The sequence below is a fragment of the Macrosteles quadrilineatus genome, unplaced genomic scaffold (assembly GCF_028750875.1).
Source record: "Macrosteles quadrilineatus isolate MER2022 unplaced genomic scaffold, UCM_ALF_1.0 Scaffold_2__2_contigs__length_208266976, whole genome shotgun sequence".
NCBI classification, from domain to species: domain Eukaryota; kingdom Metazoa; phylum Arthropoda; class Insecta; order Hemiptera; family Cicadellidae; genus Macrosteles; species Macrosteles quadrilineatus.
Genome location: NW_026542595.1, coordinates 117,758,830 through 117,776,663, shown reverse-complemented (window position 1 = coordinate 117,776,663; position 17,834 = coordinate 117,758,830). Strand labels below are relative to the sequence as shown.

Genomic DNA, 17,834 nt, shown 5'->3' with positions numbered 1-17,834 from the left:
ACTTGTTATGCCTTGTCATTTATTGGTCGGTTTATTGATAGTCCTCCAGTATTATCACTACACCTTTAATTCAATGTATTTAATTCTGCCGGTTTTGGCATTATTGGACAGTGGTGTGTACATTGTAATTATTACAGTTATCTTATTAATAGTTTTACATCTCTAACAATTACTTTGTGCGGGATGTGCTCAAAAGCATTCAAGGCTTCTCATATTCAATTAACTTGTAAGGAATGTGAAAGTGTGTTCAGCGGAAGTTGCTTAAAAATGGGTAAGACGGACGTGACGTGGAGCCTGTATTAAGAATGACCATTAAGTGTGGAGGTGCCTGCCTTGCGGAGACAACAGAAACAGCTTACGATTTGAGACTGAATTGCAAGAAGGTGAGTTTAATAGACGATATCAAGAGGAAAATTAATAAAACTTTGGAACTTCAAAGTCAGTAGTTCAACTTGAATAAATCATATGAAAGTCTGAGTGAGCGATTGGCAGAAAATTCCAAACTTTAAAAGATCAAAACTTGTCCAATTAAAATTGCTTCAGAACCATAAACTACCTAGTAAGTGAGAACAACTGATGTGGAACGTAAACTTGAAGAAATGGAAGAGTATCCACTAGCTAATGCTGTGAAGATTCAGGGTTTGCCTCTACAAACAAATAAATACAGGGTGGTGCAAAAAGGATGGTCGGTTTTGAAATGAACATAACGGAAAAGTAGTGTTTTAGTATTTTGCAGAGTTGTAGTATTTTGTTTAGAGTCAAAAAAAGGCCATGAAATATCACTTTTACAACAAAATATCATAGTTACTCCCACCATTTACCCAAAACAAGGGTGTTTGACAAGCTAATGCGGGAAAAGGATGTGTCAGATTGCTGATACAATATTTTTATTATTGTTGTAGGTAGCTCAAGTGCTATTTTGTTTCAATTTTTGTAACATTTTGTTTCACGCTGAGACAAAATGGTCTCAGCATCAATATTATTAAGCGTAGATCAATCGTGTAAATCAATGATATCACTAAGACCAATACGTCCCAACAAATAGTTAGAGATAACGTATACTTTACACCTAAACATTTAAATACAAAATTAATAGCCTACATTAATATGTCCAATAAACAGACAGGCAACCGAAATCATCAATCATTTTATTAACTTTTGTAATTCGAAACCTTAAAGTTTTACAAAATCAACTTTGACCATGCTAAGGACCAATAAGGTTCAAGGATTGAGAGAGAAGAAGTAAAATTCTAATTATCAGAACTTCAACTAATCAGCTGTTCAGGCCAGTTTAATTGTTGGGTGGTGCAATTAGTGTATGGTACAATGTTTCGTTGCATCACTATCAGTGGCAGTGAGAAGTTATAAACGAAAACATAACCTCTCTTAGAAGTTACGAGTAGTGATTTTTAGTAGTTAAACACTGTCGTAGGTACGCAAAGTAGTGTACGCAACTCGCGAGTGTTAACGACACTCGTAGAAGTTTAAATTTTCTACTCGTGTTGTTAACACTATCTTTACGCAATCGTTGCGCAAACTATTATTAGGATATAAATAAAAGAAATACTAAACTATTGGTGTGCAGCGAAACAAATGAACGCATAGTGTGAATGAACCAATGAGTTTGAAGTTATATCCGTACAAAAAAAACTCCGTTTTAATAAATAAATACTGATGACAATCGTGAGAACGGAAGCTTATAAGTGAACAAATCATACATCTATATTGTGATAGTTACAGATCAATATCCACAGATAAACACACAGGAAACCGAGCAAAACACAACATTTGTGTTGTCGGAGGTCAAATGAGAGGTAAACATCAACGCACGATTCCGCTGCGATGAGTGGCAAAATAGCCTTGTTGTTGGTTATTGGAGTCAAACTGACCACGGGAGCGTTCGGACCTAAAATGGTAAGTAACATTTGGTTTACGTCATACTGCAGCAAAAACATCAGTTTTCAACGCGTTCAACACAAGGAGAAAGTTAGTTTTGTCCTTGGCTGAACAAAAACGGTTTGGAGTCGAGGAAAGAGATACTTTGGAAAGGAATAGTTGCGATTAATACGTGTATCGTATTGTTATTGACATGTACTTATATTTATTACTGTGTACCTTGTATATTTGCCAACAATAAATACTTACTAGCCAATATTTGGATTTGTTTACTGTAAGATACTAGAAAATGTATAATAATGTGTAATACCAAAATTATTATAGCTTTGATTACTAGGTGATCTAACTCCTGTTGAATCTAACTTTCTTCTGACGTCCAAAAGTAGACAAATAATTCAAAAAAACCTCATCAACAGCTGTTTCTCAATATCAAAATCAGTTTTTAATTTTCTGTTATCTTAAGAGGGTTCTTCCCGGTCAATTCAAGATGGCGGCTAAACATGGTAATGTTTCTAAACATGCCTCCACGGTACAAGCTCTCAACACACTCCAATGATTGTGTGTTTTTTGTGCTCTTAACATATCAGAGCTTGCATTGGGTGGAGCAAAAATAGTTTTACCTATTATTTAGAAGTTAAAATCGCATGTGAAAAAGACTAATTTACGGATTTTCAAAATGAATTTGTAAATGCTTAATGACAGAATTACGAAGTTTCAGTTCAGCCAGTGCATAGTTTGGATCTTTGTGAATATTTTACAGTTTAGTTCAACTCTATAAATACTTTAACAATGCCAGGAGGTAATTTTTTGTAGGGCCATGTTTAGTGATAAACAGCCAAAAGATGGAACCCTCTTAATGTTCTGTATATTTCATAGTTGAATCTGCAGATAGAGTTTTTCCAAAATTGTTTGTTGGTCTTTGTTATGTTTCTATATTTAATTTAGTTAAGACTGATGCAATTAAAATATTGTATGTCTTGTACAAAAAAAAGGCATTGAATATATAATATTTCCAGACGTAATTGACTGACACAGTACTTCATTTCTACAGGGACCGTATGAGATTGAAATTTTAAAGATGGAGCAATGCGAAGACCCTGGATCTGGTAAAATATATTTCCCCAGCAGAATAACTTTTGTTGGGAAAGGCAAATACTTCTACAATGAGACCTTCAAACTTGAAGAACCGGTTGATGAAAACACAAGGGTAACTTGTTTCAATGTTATTCTTATGGGAAATACATATCTAATTGTTAGATCACTTCTGTACGCAAACACTCTAAATTTGGCGGCATTCTTGTCGAAATCGAGGAATGCACCTGAATCGAACAATCTTTCTATTTATTAATACGTTTAACAATCCTAGTGTTATTTATTTGGTGAGTCGGTGGCTCAGTCGATATTGTCACGGACTTCGGGTCCAAGGCAGCGATGTCGTGGGTTCGGATCCCGGTCACTGTCGCAAACATTTTATAAGTACAGCTCACCTTTGTACTGTACCAGCTCACTCCTTGCTTTGCTGGATACGATCCACGCACGAGCAGTTAGTCTATGTGGACGGGCAAATGCAAGGTTAAAAGAGGCCGCCAACCTCTTAAAAAAGAGGTTAAATACCTTGTTGCCAACGTAATCCTTGGTAGCCTTAATGGCGATCGGTTTCGATACACTTATGGTGTCATTGTCAAGTCTAGAAGTGGTTGTCGCTCCTAGGAGGTCGACAAAAAGTCTTCAGAACACATCAACGAGATATGAAGATATGGTGATACCCGGAACCCGCAGCCACGCCGCTATCATCAGTTGTATAGCCATACAGTATAATTTTCCTAGACCTTTTTTTGCTTTTATTCCTATCTTGTTGATGTGTTCTGAAGACTTTTTGTCGACCTCCGAGGAGCGACAACCACTTCTAGACTTGACAATGACACCATAACCGGTAGCCATTAAGACTACCAAGGATTACATTGGCAAGGTATTTAACCTCTGGAATAGGAATTGTTAAGTAGTCCGGAAAGCGACACCTAAAAATTACAACAAGTTTAACTTCAATTTTCTAAAATATTTCTTCAATGAAACATCTAAACACAAAAATTAAACAACAAGGAAAATAACCAGATTTTCATTTGTTATAGAAAACTAACTCATACCTTCATTTTTTTATAAGCACCAACGTGTAACTAGTAAGTTTGTCACGTAACTATAATTGTTTCTACTAATTGATTTTTTCAGTAAAATGTATTTCTTTATATTTGATCACAGGCAGTATTAGAACTGCAGAAGTGGGGAAACGGCGGATGGCGGAAGAGGGCGGTTCAGTACACCGTCAAAAACTGTGAAGATCTCTGGCGAAGAATTGGAGATCAGATTCATGAAGCATTTAAGTATACTAATCTTACCAAGGACATCAGTTGCCCCTTCCCTCCGGTAGGTGAGCTTAAAAAAGATATCTGTGCGTTTAGTAATTTATTTTACTTCCGTTTGATTAAGATATTCCTACCACTGCATGGGAATGATCACATTGCCACAGCTGTAAACAGTCCGCAAAATAGCCATTTTCCGCTTTATTTTTTCTCCCTCACGTTTTAGAGCTGAATCAGCTGATTTAACTGTTGGCAAATAGCATAGCATAAAAAAGCAAACACAACCTAAACGCTATTTGATATACAAATCTAATCTGTGTGTAATTTTAAGTTAATTATGGTGGTAGGAAAGATCTGGTGAGTATTAAGAGCACTCTCCAAATGTATGGCATGTACAGTTCTCGAGCGGCAATTAATACACAAATGGCTTTTAAAACATCTTAAACACTCCGCCATACAAACAGTTCAATTCTTATTTTGGACACAACAAATACTAGAGAGTGGTGATCAAAGTGTACGGGTTGGAATTGTACCCCCTATAGGTGAGATTTATTTAACGACTCAGAAAACACGCTGGTAAACACCCGTTACTTACTTCCAACACCTTAAAATACAAGCTTGTCCCCTACAAGAGAAGAATTTTGATATAGCCTATGTATTTTAAATAGAAAATTAAAATTTTTTTGGAAACTACGAAGGTGAAACACCAATCCTAACCTAACCTACCTTATTCAACTGCTTTAGGATTGGGGGGAACGAACTAAACTAAAGTAAGAATACCCTTCAATTGTTCTGGTTTAAATTCTTTATAACTGCAATGTTTAAGAAGGTAAATCAGTAACAATAGTAAAATAAATGGTATCAGCAAACTGACACTTTCTCCTACAAGCTTGTAAGGAAACTTTATCATGGTTAAGTGGTGAGAGTAACTATGACATTCTATAAGGATAAATCACAAAAGTTGCAATAACTTTTAAACCGTGATTGTTACAGCGATAGAGAGTTGCACTATTTTTGTATAACATTATAAAGACCATAACACATTAGTTTTAATCAAAACCGGCTTCTTTTCCTAAAATCAGATATTTTGCTATTTTATAGGGGTTTTATGGGAAATAACATAAGTTATAATAACTTTTGAACCGTACTTTTTACAGATATGGTATATGTACCATTTTGTTCAAAATTTTAAGGACCATAACATACTAATTTTAGTCAAATCGGCCTTTTTTCTAATATCCAATTTTGTGTTTTTATGGGAAATGACAAAAATGCCTGGAGATATCATGGAGTAGTACCTACATACAAAATTTCATCAAAATCGGACTACAGGTGTAGTCTGTAGCTTTAAAATAACATAAGTTACAATAACTTTTAAACATTATTTTTTATGGAAATGTGATTTTTAAAATTTTGTTCAGAATTCAAAGGACCATAACATACTCATTTTAATGCTTTTTTTATCCGATTTTTTGTTTTTATAGGATTTTTATTGGAAAATAAAATAAATGAAAATAACTTTTGAACCGCAATGTTTACGGAAATGGTATTTATAACATTTGTTCAGAATTAATAACATACTAAATTGTCATCAAAATCGTTCGGGCCATTTGAGAAAATCTTATTTTTCCGTTATGGGTTATTTATTTTATGGGTTTTTATGGGGAAATCACCATTGAAAATTTAAATTTTGAGAAAATTAAAACAACGCCTGGAGACATAATGGATAAGTTCCTTCGTACCAAATGTCACCAAAACTGGACGACAGGTGTGGCCTGTAGCTCTGTACACATTCAGACACACCGGAGACATCACTTTGAAACCACTTTTTGGGTTCAGGGGGACCCGAAACGGATATATCCACTCAAAACTAAAACTCGAAAACTTTGACGAAACCAATACTTTCTCCATATACTATTAGGGAGAGAAAGTAAAAATCTGACTCATTTAAAATTTGTCGACATTTCCTCCAATCAAATAATAGTTTCTGCTGTTAAAGTATACAGTGTGGAAGAAAATTTTGAAACAAATTGGAATCATTTACCTCTATTTTTAAGGCATGTAGCAGTATGAAGTATAAAGTGTGAAGAAGGTATGACTCAATGTATAGTTTTACTAGTATATAAAAACTAGTGAGTAACAAAATTTTGGTTTCAGGGGCTCTACGTCGTGAACAACTGGCCTGTATCTCTAAACCTGACCAAAGTCGTACCAGTCATGGAGTACGCAAAGTATAGATTGGTCGTGAAATTTTACCATAAAGATGAATACGTAGGTTGTATGATGTTTACAGTGAATATGGTACCCAAAGATGCATAATAGGGTGTACTATTGTAAAATTATTGATTAAAAGTTGTTTGCTTTTATATTTGTTTGTCCAATTCTAATTAAAAAGTGGTTTGCTGTTTTTATTTTCCCAGTTGTTTTTAGTGAATTTCCCATATAGGGAATAAGCTATTACCGTAGGTCTCATGCTAAGACCTGGACCCGGGACCGATTTTTTTTGTTTTGAGGTCTCCAGAGGCCAAAAACACCATCCGTTCAAATTCATATATATATATATATATATAAAGATATATATATACAGAGGGTGGCCAAATGATTAGACTAGACGTATCAATTTATATTTTGCTTGAATGTTTTTGTATTGTTTTTGTATTGATTCTGATGGCATTGGCAGCACTAAATCAGCTGTTGTTTCTTTTACAGTAAAAGAAACAGCAGCTGATTCAGTGCTGCCAATGGCATCAGAATCAAAACAAAAACATTCAAGCATAATATAAATTGGTTTTATACTGTAGTCCATACCAAATTAGGCAGTTTTATTTTAGTTTATACATGTTTTCTAACCAAATTCAAAGTTAAGTCTAAAATGCATTGAACTACAGTACATACGTCTAGTCTAATAATTTGGCCACCCTCGACCAATTTAATTTAATATTAAATTATTATAGTAAATAAAGTACAACTGAGCACCCTGGATATCATATTTTTAATAGAAGTGACGTGTTTCAGACATAAGTCCATTTTCAAACTTCAAATAACATAATACTTAACTTTTGTTTATATTGTTTGTTTGTATATAAATAAATTTAATTAAAATCATACAGATGATTTATAGAACTAGACAGGATTTGGAAAAATCTTTGTTACTGATTGTTACGTATGAGTGTATTTATTTAAAAATTGAATATTAAAAGTGATTATTCGTAGGTAAATTACGAAGGACCACCGCAAATTACATTGCGGAAAATAATAAGAAACTTGAAAACATGTACCTTTACAAACTCCAGTGCAGACGTAGGGAGAAGTGGGAAGGATGGCGTATTTGAACTTCAGATTAGTGTCGGCGCTGTGACGAACCCTTGGATGTTGGATGAGACGATTTTCGCTCTTCTTTCTGCTTGAAGGCTTGATGTTCGCACGTAACGCTAAGTCTTTTATTGTTCGTGGCCACTTTAATTACACGGAAGTCGCGACACCGCACAGGACACTTTGATTACTTGATGGTGCATGATTCGTGAGTTAATAAAACGCAAATAAAAATACTACTTGTCACTAAAACAACAAAATAACTTCAGAATAAGATTGGACAATGTCAATTGCAATTAAAATGAAAACTAAAAACAACTTGATTAGTTAATGTTAATGGCAATGAGGTTAAAAGAGGTGGCCGGTACTAGACCATATTAATAGGGCCGTGGACAGAGAGAGAATGACCAGGATACCTGTCTGAGGCGAACGACAAGCGATAAGGACAATGACATGAATAGAGCGATAAGATTGTTGTCTGAAGATAAAACGGACTTGGGTTCTGTGGCTTTGGCGTTTGGCATTACCATTTGTATTTAAAATAAAATAAATATTCTTCTTTTGAATTAATATAAAGTTAATAGTTCCTTTTTCCTTCTAAATACTAAACATACAGGGGGCCTTGAATCCTCCAGGATTCAACAAATCAACACAAAGATAATATTCCAATAAAATAAATCTTCTTTCCAAAGTGGTTGAGAAAAAATACTATTTACAAATTAAAGTTCTTGAAGTTACTCTTGATAAGCAGGCAAAGGAAAAACCTTGTGAGCTGGTCGAGTCAAGAGTCCTTGTTGAGTTTTCAAGTGGACGACCCGTACAACCTCATCCTTTCCAGGGGAGACACCCACAATCCGAGCTAACGGCCAAGAAAGAGGAGGAGTAGGCTGATGTACTAAGGCGAGGTCACCAATGCGAAGATTGGAATTTTGTTCAGTCCATTTAACCCGCTGATGGAGGGTGTGAATGTACTCCAGTTGCCATCTCTTCCAGATGCGTTGATTTAGGGCCTTGACCAAATGCCAGTGTTTCAGGCGATTATCAGGAACATCTTCCAGATTTTCATCAGGAACAGGGACAAGTGGAGCTCCGACCAAGAAATGTCCTGGAGTGAGCGCAGTGACATCTGAAGGGTCGTTTGACATTGGTGTGAGAGGTCTCGAATTAAGTATCGCCTCCACTTGAGTAGTCAGGGTCATGAACTCTGAGAGGGTTAGGACATGTTCGCCGATGACACGGCGGAGGTGATGCTTGGCACTCTTAACGGCTCCTTCCCAGAGACCACCTTGGTGAGGAGCAGCTGGGGGGTTGAAATGGAAGGTAATGTCTTGGTTTGAGGAAAATTCAAGAAGAGATGTTCGTTCAGCTGACTTGAAGAGAGCTTGAAAGGCGTTATTAGCACCAACGAAGTTTGTCCCGCAGTCCGAATATATGTTCTTGCAGAGGCCACGTCTTGACACAAAACGAGTTAGTGCAGCAATGAAGGCATCAGTTGATAGATCAGTAGCTACTTCAATGTGAACAGCCTTTGTTACAAGGCAGACGAAGATACAAATGTACGCTTTTGTCAAACGTATTGAACGGAGGTTATGAACCTTGATGTTGAAAGGACCACCGTAGTCCAGCCCCGTGTTGAGAAATGGACGAGAAGGTGTCACTCGGGATTTTGGGAGATCACCCATCAGTGGAATTTTATTATGTGGTTTGTGTCGAAAGCAGATGACACACTTAAAAATTCGAGAGCGTATTGCGCTGCGGGCAGAAAGAATCCAAACGCTCTGAGCGAGAAGGGATTGAGTTAATTGAGGCCCTGAATGCAAATATTTCTGGTGATAGAAATCAATAAGAATGTCAATCACATGATGTTTCTTAGGTAGAATTACAGGATGCTTAACGTCTTCTGAAAGTTGAGATGCATTCAATCGTCCACCAACACGAAGTAAACCTGATTTATCAATGAAAGGATGGAGACGTCGAAGTGATGAATTGGTTTTAGATGAGTTGTTCTTCAACGCTGCGATGTCATCTCCAAAAACCGTTTCTTGAACCTTCTTGAAGATTGTCAGTCGACTTTGAGTTAACTCAGATGAGGTGAGAGGGCCTGAGCACCTTTTTGAGTGCCGGAGGTTATAGATGAATCGTAAAATGTAACCCATCACTCGTGTAAGTTTGCTGAAGTGAGAGAATCTAGTGTCTATCTAGGTCTTCAATCGATGAGGTGGTGTCTGCAGCCAAGTTAGGGTGATAGTAGAGTCACACCAGAGAATGATGGATGAAATCTTTAATTTTATCTTGTAAATAGAAACCACATAGGCTACTATCTGGGCAAGAAGATGGGCGGCGCATAGTTCCAAGCGTGGAATAGTAAGTTTTTTCAAGGGAGCAACCCGAGTTTTTGACATAATCTGCCTGATTGTGACAGTCCCATCACTGAGTTCACAGCGCAAGTAAACAACTGCAGCATAACCATTCTCGGAGGCATCTGAGAAGCCATGTAATGCAGTAGTGCATGCTCGTGACACTTGAAGAGCTCGAGGAATTGAAATCTTTCTCAGGCTGTCTGTAGATGAAGTGAAACTTTGCCACATTTCGAGTAGGGCAGCCGGAAGTGTTTGATCCCAATCCAATCCTTTGGTCCACAAGAGCTGCATAAAACGTTTTGCCCACATCACAATTGGGGAGAGGAAACCACAGGGGTCATATATTTGTGCAATCACACTGAGCACCTGACGCTTTGTAGTTGCGCTTGCGGAAAAATTAAAATTGTATGTAAAACAGTCAGTAACTGGAGACCAGTGAATGCCTAAAATGGTGTGATGAGGCTGTGAACTATCTTGAAGGAACACCGGAGTCTCTCGATGACCATCTGGAAGATCTAGAAGAAGTCGACTGGAGTTGGAAGTCCATTTCCTTAGCTCGAAGCCTCCACGTGCTAATAGGGCGATGAGTTGTCTCTGGAGTCTTAAAGCTTCTTCTTCAGAATCTCCACCAGAAATCACATCGTCAACGAAGGTTTGTGTTCGAAGAATCTCTGCCGCTTCAGGGAACGAGTCGCCTTCATCATTGGCAAGTTGGTGCAAAGTCCTGATTGCGAGGTATGGTGAGCAATTGACTCCATAGGTTACTGTGGTAAGTCTGAAGGTAGAGGGTGGTTGATCTGGACGAGTATGCCATAGGATATACTGAAACTTCTGGTCCTCAGGATGGACTTTAATCTGTCTGTACATCTGCCTTATATCACATGAAAAAACTACACTATGAGTTCTAAACATGAGCAACAAGTCACAAATGTTGGTTTGCATTTTTCTTCCTGTAAGCAAAATATCATTGAGAGATGTACCATTGGAGGTTTTTGCACTAGCATCGAACACAGTACGTAGTTTAGTGGTACTGGATGATTCCTTCAACACCCCATGATGAGGTAAATAGTAATGCGGGGCGGATAAGTCAACATTATGAGCAAGTTCCATATGTCCCGAAGACGAATAATCAGACATGAAGTCGAAATATAGAGATTTGAATTGAGGTTGAGCCTTAAACTTTTTCTGAAGTGAGTGTAGTCTTTTCTCGGCAGCAAAGACAGAATTTCCTAGAGCAGGGTGTTCAGTCTTGAACGGTAGTCGGACGCAATATCTGCCAGATTGGTCCCGAGAGTGAGTGGAGAGGAAGTGTTCTTCACACATTTTATCATCATCTGATTGCTTTGATGCGACTGGTGGCTCCTCCTGGTGCCAAAACCGCTGGATAGAATTGTGCAGTTCAATGTCATTGACTGCCAAAAGCATGGTTGACATGTGAGAACTAGTGTCATCATCCAGCTTGATTGCACAGGGTGCGTCACCCATTACCAAAAATCCAAAGTGTGAGCCTATTAAACTTGGTAGGTTAGGGCCGAGGTTGTGAACTGCTTGAGTGAGCATGAGAGGGAAAAGTGATCCACCTAAAAGAACATCAATCCCACCAGGTAAATGGAACATGGGATCAGCCAAAACGTAAGAATTTACCATCTCAATGACACCAGAGGATATAGGCATGCGGGGTAAATCAACACATATTTTATCAAGAATTAAAAAATTTGATTCAGTAGAGATAGTTTTTCCATTCAATGTCTCTACCTTGAGAGAAGTGGCACCTTTACATCGAGTAGGTATTTGAGAGAGGCCTACTACACTAGGCGCACTTTTTGTGCGTGAGACACATAAAAGTTGAGCAGCATGTTCTGTGAGAAAACATGATTGACTACCAGAGTCAGCGAGAGCTCGAAATACATGGCTAACTCCGGTGGGCGATACCAGTTTCACAAGTAAAGTGCCCAACAACACTGTTGAGGGATGATGTGTTGTGGAACATCTTTCTTGACTAGTCAGGGCTGATGAGAGTTGAGATGATGAATTTTCTTGATGAGCTGAGGAAGAATCACGAGTTGAAGTCTGAGGCGTAGCCTGGTTAGATGATTGACGAGGTTTACCATAAAAATGTAATAAAGTATGATGATTCTGATGGCATGTGTAACAGCTCGGCTTAGATTTACAGTCACTCAGTAGATGATTCCCTAAACACGATGTGCACCGCTTATTCTCCTTTACAATCTGGTAACGTGCCTTAGGATCCTTATCTTTAAAGACCGAGCATGTATACACCTTGTGATCAATTTTGTTGCATACAAAACATTTAGTGTACTTAGGGTAGGATTTGCTTTGATCACCAGAATGATAAGTCAGCATAGATACCTTATTACCTACCGATGATTTGTTGAATCTTGAGTTAATATATGAATTATCAGATGTTGTTTTCACATTATGACTGCTGTGGAGGTTTGCTTCTTCAATTTGATTACATTCTTTAGTGAGAAACTGAATTAACTCAGTCACATTAGGTAAGGCAGGGTTATCACCATCACTGTCAGTGGGGTTATTAATTGCACGAAAAATCTCAAATCGTTTCCTTAAATCACTATCCAGTTTTCTCAAAAGCATGGCAGACAAAAGGTGATTATTTTTTGTAGCAATTTCACTATTTAAGCCTTTGAGTGCTTGAATGTTTTCATTAAATAAATTTACAAATTTTCTCATTTGTTTTGAGGTGTGATTTACTGAGGGTAAGTCAAGAATCTGATTTAAGTGCAGAGTAACTAATCGTCTAGGCGAATGATACCGCTCTTTCAACAAATCATAGGCTACTGTGTAGTTTGCATCAGAAATAGGCAGGGATTTAATTAAATTCAAGGGTTCCCCAGAAACAATGCCTAATAAATACTGAAATTTCACCACATCAGACAAAGATGAGTTTTTATGAATGCTAGAATCAAACAAATTTATAAAGGACACCCACTCCAGAGGTTCACCACTGAAATGTTTAAGTTCAAGCTTGGGTAAGCGTACAACCGAAGGTTGTGGAGTCGGAGTCTTATCACTCTTATTTTTTGAGGATTGAAGTTTACTTTCAAGGTTGGCAACATTTGACATTAATGTAGTCAATTAATTCATCAACACTATTTAGAGGAGCATAGTTGGGTTGAAAGTTAGGATCTTTTGCTAATTCAAGTTCATGGCAGGCATCTAAAGCCTCAGAGAAATCATCTCGGAGTTTATTTACAGACTTAGCCCGAATCAAAAACCTTTGCTGAATATCCTTATCAGACACTTTCTTGGACAAATCATATATCATCTGAATTTGAGTGAAGGCATTATCCTTTCTTGCATTTACAACAGCAAGGGAGGTAGCCATGGTTGCCTAGCAATCTTCTGTTTTAACCTTAATTTAGGCCTATTTCCAAAAATTGAGAGTAAATATTAATAAATTGCTATATCTTAGTGAGCACTGAAGGTTAGGTTCATGAACCAGTAAATAACCAGCTTGGTTTGTCTTTATAAAATAATAAAGCATAGGATATGATGATAAAAATATAATAAAGTTGTCCAAGTGTAGTACTGTAGGCCTAACTATTTAAACTTGGAATAATTAGTTATATTTCAGTAAATAGGCCTACTTACAGCCACAGTCCAAAACATGACAGTATTTCATTATTCAAATCAATCAGCAGAAAGTCCATTTTCTTCTTGTATAGATTATTCAATTTTATTTTGTAACACTTTAAGTTGAAAAAGTAGAAAATATTCTCAACCCATTAACTAAAATACATTTCACTTTATAAGTCCACTACATAAAGTAAAAATAATGCCAAACTAACCACTGCCACTTTGAAGTTGAAGTTTGGTCGGCAAAATGAAAATGTAAACAAACAAGATAATGACAGTTAACGATCAGCTGATCGTTGCAGAAAATATTGGAGTTTGCCGAAACAGCTGCAAAGCAGCGCCTATGCAAGACGCGGAGAGTTAGAGAACTAATATTGCATGTAATGCACACTGGGAATATTGTTGTGACAATATGATTGGCTGAGCTGGAACAGGTTATGTGCGCGCATGCGCCGAGTGGTATGATTCAAAACATGACAATATGACATGGACATGAACTGAACACTGACGGACTGACGTCACTGACTGGACAGAATGTCAGTCAGAAAGAGAAAGAGATTCAAAATGGCGGAAATGAGCAATGGATATATTTCCATAAAACTGGAAAACGATATGGCTAGAAATGACCAAATGTTACGTATGAGTGTATTTATTTAAAAATTGAATATTAAAAGTGATTATTCATAGGTAAATTACGAAGGACCACCGCAAATTACATTGCGGAAAATAATAAGAAACTTGAAAACATGTACCTTTACAAACTCCAGTGCAGACGTAGGGAGAAGTGGGAAGGATGGCGTATTTGAACTTCAGATTAGTGTCGGCGCTGTGACGAACCCTTGGATGTTGGATGAGACGATTTTCGCTCTTCTTTCTGCTTGAAGGCTTGATGTTCGCACGTAACGCTAAGTCTTTTATTGTTCGTGGCCACTTTAATTACACAGAAGTCGCGACACTGCACAGGACACTTTGATTACTTGATGGTGCATGATTCGTGAGTTAATAAAACGCAAATAAAAATACTACTTGTCACTAAAACAACAAAATAACTTCAGAATAAGATTGGACAATGTCAATTGCAATTAAAATGAAAACTAAAAACAACTTGATTAGTTAATGTTAATGGCAATGAGGTTAAAAGAGGTGGCCGGTACTAGACCATATTAATAGGGCCGTGGACAGAGAGAGAATGACCAGGATACCTGTCTGAGGCGAACGACAAGCGATAAGGACAATGACATGAATAGAGCGATAAGATTGTTGTCTGAAGATAAAACGGACTTGGGTTCTGTGGCTTTGGCGTTTGGCATTACCATTTGTATTTAAAATAAAATAAATATTCTTCTTTTGAATTAATATAAAGTTAATAGTTCCTTTTTCCTTCTAAATACTAAACACTGATTATTTAATTTTAAAATTTGGTCAAAGATTGGGTTTCTTGAAGGAATTTGGCTATTTAAAACATGATTTGGATTTTTTACATTTTCTTCGTATATTTCATAGGAAACATGTCACGTCTATTAAAAATATGATATTCAGGGTGCTCAGTTGTACTTTATTTACTATAATAATTTAATTTATCAGCAGCCAGTTACGTGAACACCTAAATTTATATATATATATGTGTGTGTGTCCGTTAGCACGATAACTCGAGCAATAATGATCTGAGTTTGATTAAATTCACTATATATTCACTATGACGTACGGTATGGGGAATATTTTATTCATTGAATGATCAACCAAATTTGGCAACTAACGTAATTAATATCATTATTGTTTTTACTCTTATTACTCTTTAAACAATGCTAAATGCTCAAAATATGCATATTTCACCCAATTTATCGCAGTTAGATGAATTAACGTAACCCTTGAAAGTAACCGTCGATTTTGACGGGTTTCACCTAGTACTTAATAATACTCTGTAGCTTTGTTACTCAAAATCAGCTGTTCATCTAGCCTGGATAATTTATTAAAAGCATAGTATGTTTTATCTATGTTAAAAGCCTTATGATCAAGGATGGCTGGGTCCAGATTCGAACCGTTAGGTAGCTTCCTCACCTCAGGATCAATACAGGGACCTTTTGATTGTTAGAACACTTGGGTCTCTCAGCTTTGCTACACTTGACGTATAAAAGGCTGCAAACAAGCGATTTCCATTTCTAAAAATCCATTTTATTTATATGGATTGTACTTGTTATCAGAATACATTTTCATCTTTCAAAACTTATATGATGCACATATTCTTCTGAAACTGTTGCAATTCTGGCGGTAATAACACTGTAAATTGTCCCATTAGCCCGAACATAGTCACATCATAAGAAAGTATAATGAAAGACTATGTCGAATTTACCCCCCCCCCCCAAAAAAAAAAAAAAAAAAACAAAAAAAAACACTGTCTTAATCAAATAAATCCGCAAATCGAGGTCAAAATCTTGATACATTTGGTTGCGTCAAGTATTTTAAAACCGTTGCCTACTACAGTTACCAAGAACTACTAAACTTTATTTTCTTCAAATTTCAACCCTTTTTTTTTCATGCAATGAATATTTGTTTGAATATCTTTTCCCTTTCCCTGCAGACCGACAGGACAGACATTGGGTAAGGTTTAAGCCAAGTGTATTAGATTACCCAAGGAGGAAAGTGAGGGAATGGAATTGTCTGCCCGAGGCAGCGTCCGATCTCCCCCTCAAAATCTCGTTTCCCCAAATGTTTACAATTGTTTATCATCTTGAGGGTTTATACCCGGAGATATTAGTACGGACACGATTGTAATATTTATGTTTATTTTACAAAGTTAATTGTTAGTTTAGTGAAAATAAACTAAGAAATACCGTATACAGAAACAAGTGTTAGATAATGATGTCTAAAATTCCTAAGTAAGAACTACAGCTTCGAGTTTTGTCATGCTTAATTAGATGAGTTAACTTATTCCCACAGCACACGATAACGTAAAATGTGTAATAACCGTATTGGTATCTAAAAAATAAAACATTTTTGTCATATGTTTGTTGTTCTTTAATATTTATTTAGTTATTATTAAGATCATCTGGAGATTGTTTTTGTATTGTATTTACAAATAATTCAGTTGGTAACATTTTATTCCTAAGATAAAAATTGTTAACCAATATAAAACTTCTTTATTTGACATGGTGGCAGCGGTGGGATCCGAACCCACGCCCTTTCGGACTGGTGCCTCAGGCAAACGGTGAAGCTGAAAGAGCAGTCCAAACGCTTAAAAAGATGCTTACAAAGAACAAAGACCCCACTCTTGCATTACTGGAGTACAGGTCAACACCAGGTCCATCAGGGTACAGCCCTTCGGAATTGTTGATGGGAAGAAGACTAAGAACCCGACTACCGTCATTGACGAAAGATCTCAAGCCTAAAATGGTAGATCACAAGACATTTAGAGAATTGGACAAACTATATAGAGCAACTCAAGCAGATTACTTCAATAAACGGCATGGAGTGAGAGATGAAAAGCAATTCACTATTGGATGCAACGTGTATATTCCTGATAGGAGAGAAGATGGGAAGATAGTTAATAAAGTAGCTCCAAGATCATACACAGTTAAGACAAACGAAGGCATGTTACGTCGCAACGGGGTAATGCTAAGACAACTACAACCCAAAACATCTGATGACCCTGGAACTGAGCCTAATTGTTTTTCCTCATTTGGTAGACAAATAAATCCACCAAGAAGAACATGTCTTTAAAAAAAGGGAAGAGAAGATGTCATATGTTTGTTGTTCTTTAATATTTATTTAGTTATTATTAAGATCATCTGGAGATTGTTTTTGTATTGTATTTACAAATAATTCAGTTGGTAACATTTTATTCCTAAGATAAAAATTGTTAACCAATATAAAACTTCTTTATTTGACAATTTTATCTAATGAAAATATTGATTTCCTAAAAAGGTTAAATGCATTTACAAACTTAGTTTTATTAGCGAATTACAACAATATTTCCTTTATTACTGCTTCCACAATAGCTTTATCATATTTCAAAGTTAATAAAACCAGACCCTTAGGCGGGAGTAACAATGAATTATTGTACTTTTCGATTAATAAATTCACTTCTCCAGTAACAATGGTTGGAAATATCCCAAAGAAAGACAAAAGAAGTGATTTATTGACTAGTCAAGGGAACTGTGTCTTTGAAAGTGTTCGATTATGTGTTATAATTAAGTTACTGGCTCATTCAGTCAAAAATAACCGAACAAATAATTGCCAAGTTTTTTTTACGTTGAATACCTTAAAATTGGGTATAAACTGTATTTTATCGTGT

At 36.5% G+C, this 17,834-nt stretch overlaps 2 protein-coding genes across 18 annotated transcripts in view; one reads left to right on the top strand and one right to left on the bottom strand.

Annotated features, from left to right (window-relative positions):
• Positions 1-17,834, bottom strand: part of LOC128988189 (neurobeachin) — a 632,264-nt gene that overhangs the window by 199,531 nt on the left and 414,899 nt on the right. The window lies entirely within an intron of this gene.
• On the top strand, positions 1,809-6,667 carry LOC128988198 (uncharacterized). Of its 4 annotated transcripts, none has more exons than XM_054409458.1 (4): positions 1,809-1,914; positions 2,948-3,103; positions 4,153-4,317; positions 6,411-6,667. In XM_054409458.1, the coding sequence occupies exons 1-4, from the start codon at positions 1,843-1,845 to the stop codon at positions 6,570-6,572; spliced, it is 555 nt and encodes a 184-aa protein (XP_054265433.1). In that variant the 5' UTR covers positions 1,809-1,842; the 3' UTR covers positions 6,573-6,667. The 4 variants fall into 4 exon arrangements, with proteins under 4 accessions (XP_054265433.1, XP_054265434.1, XP_054265435.1 ...); XM_054409459.1 differs by having other exon boundaries at positions 4,153-4,321; XM_054409460.1 differs by having other exon boundaries at positions 2,913-3,103.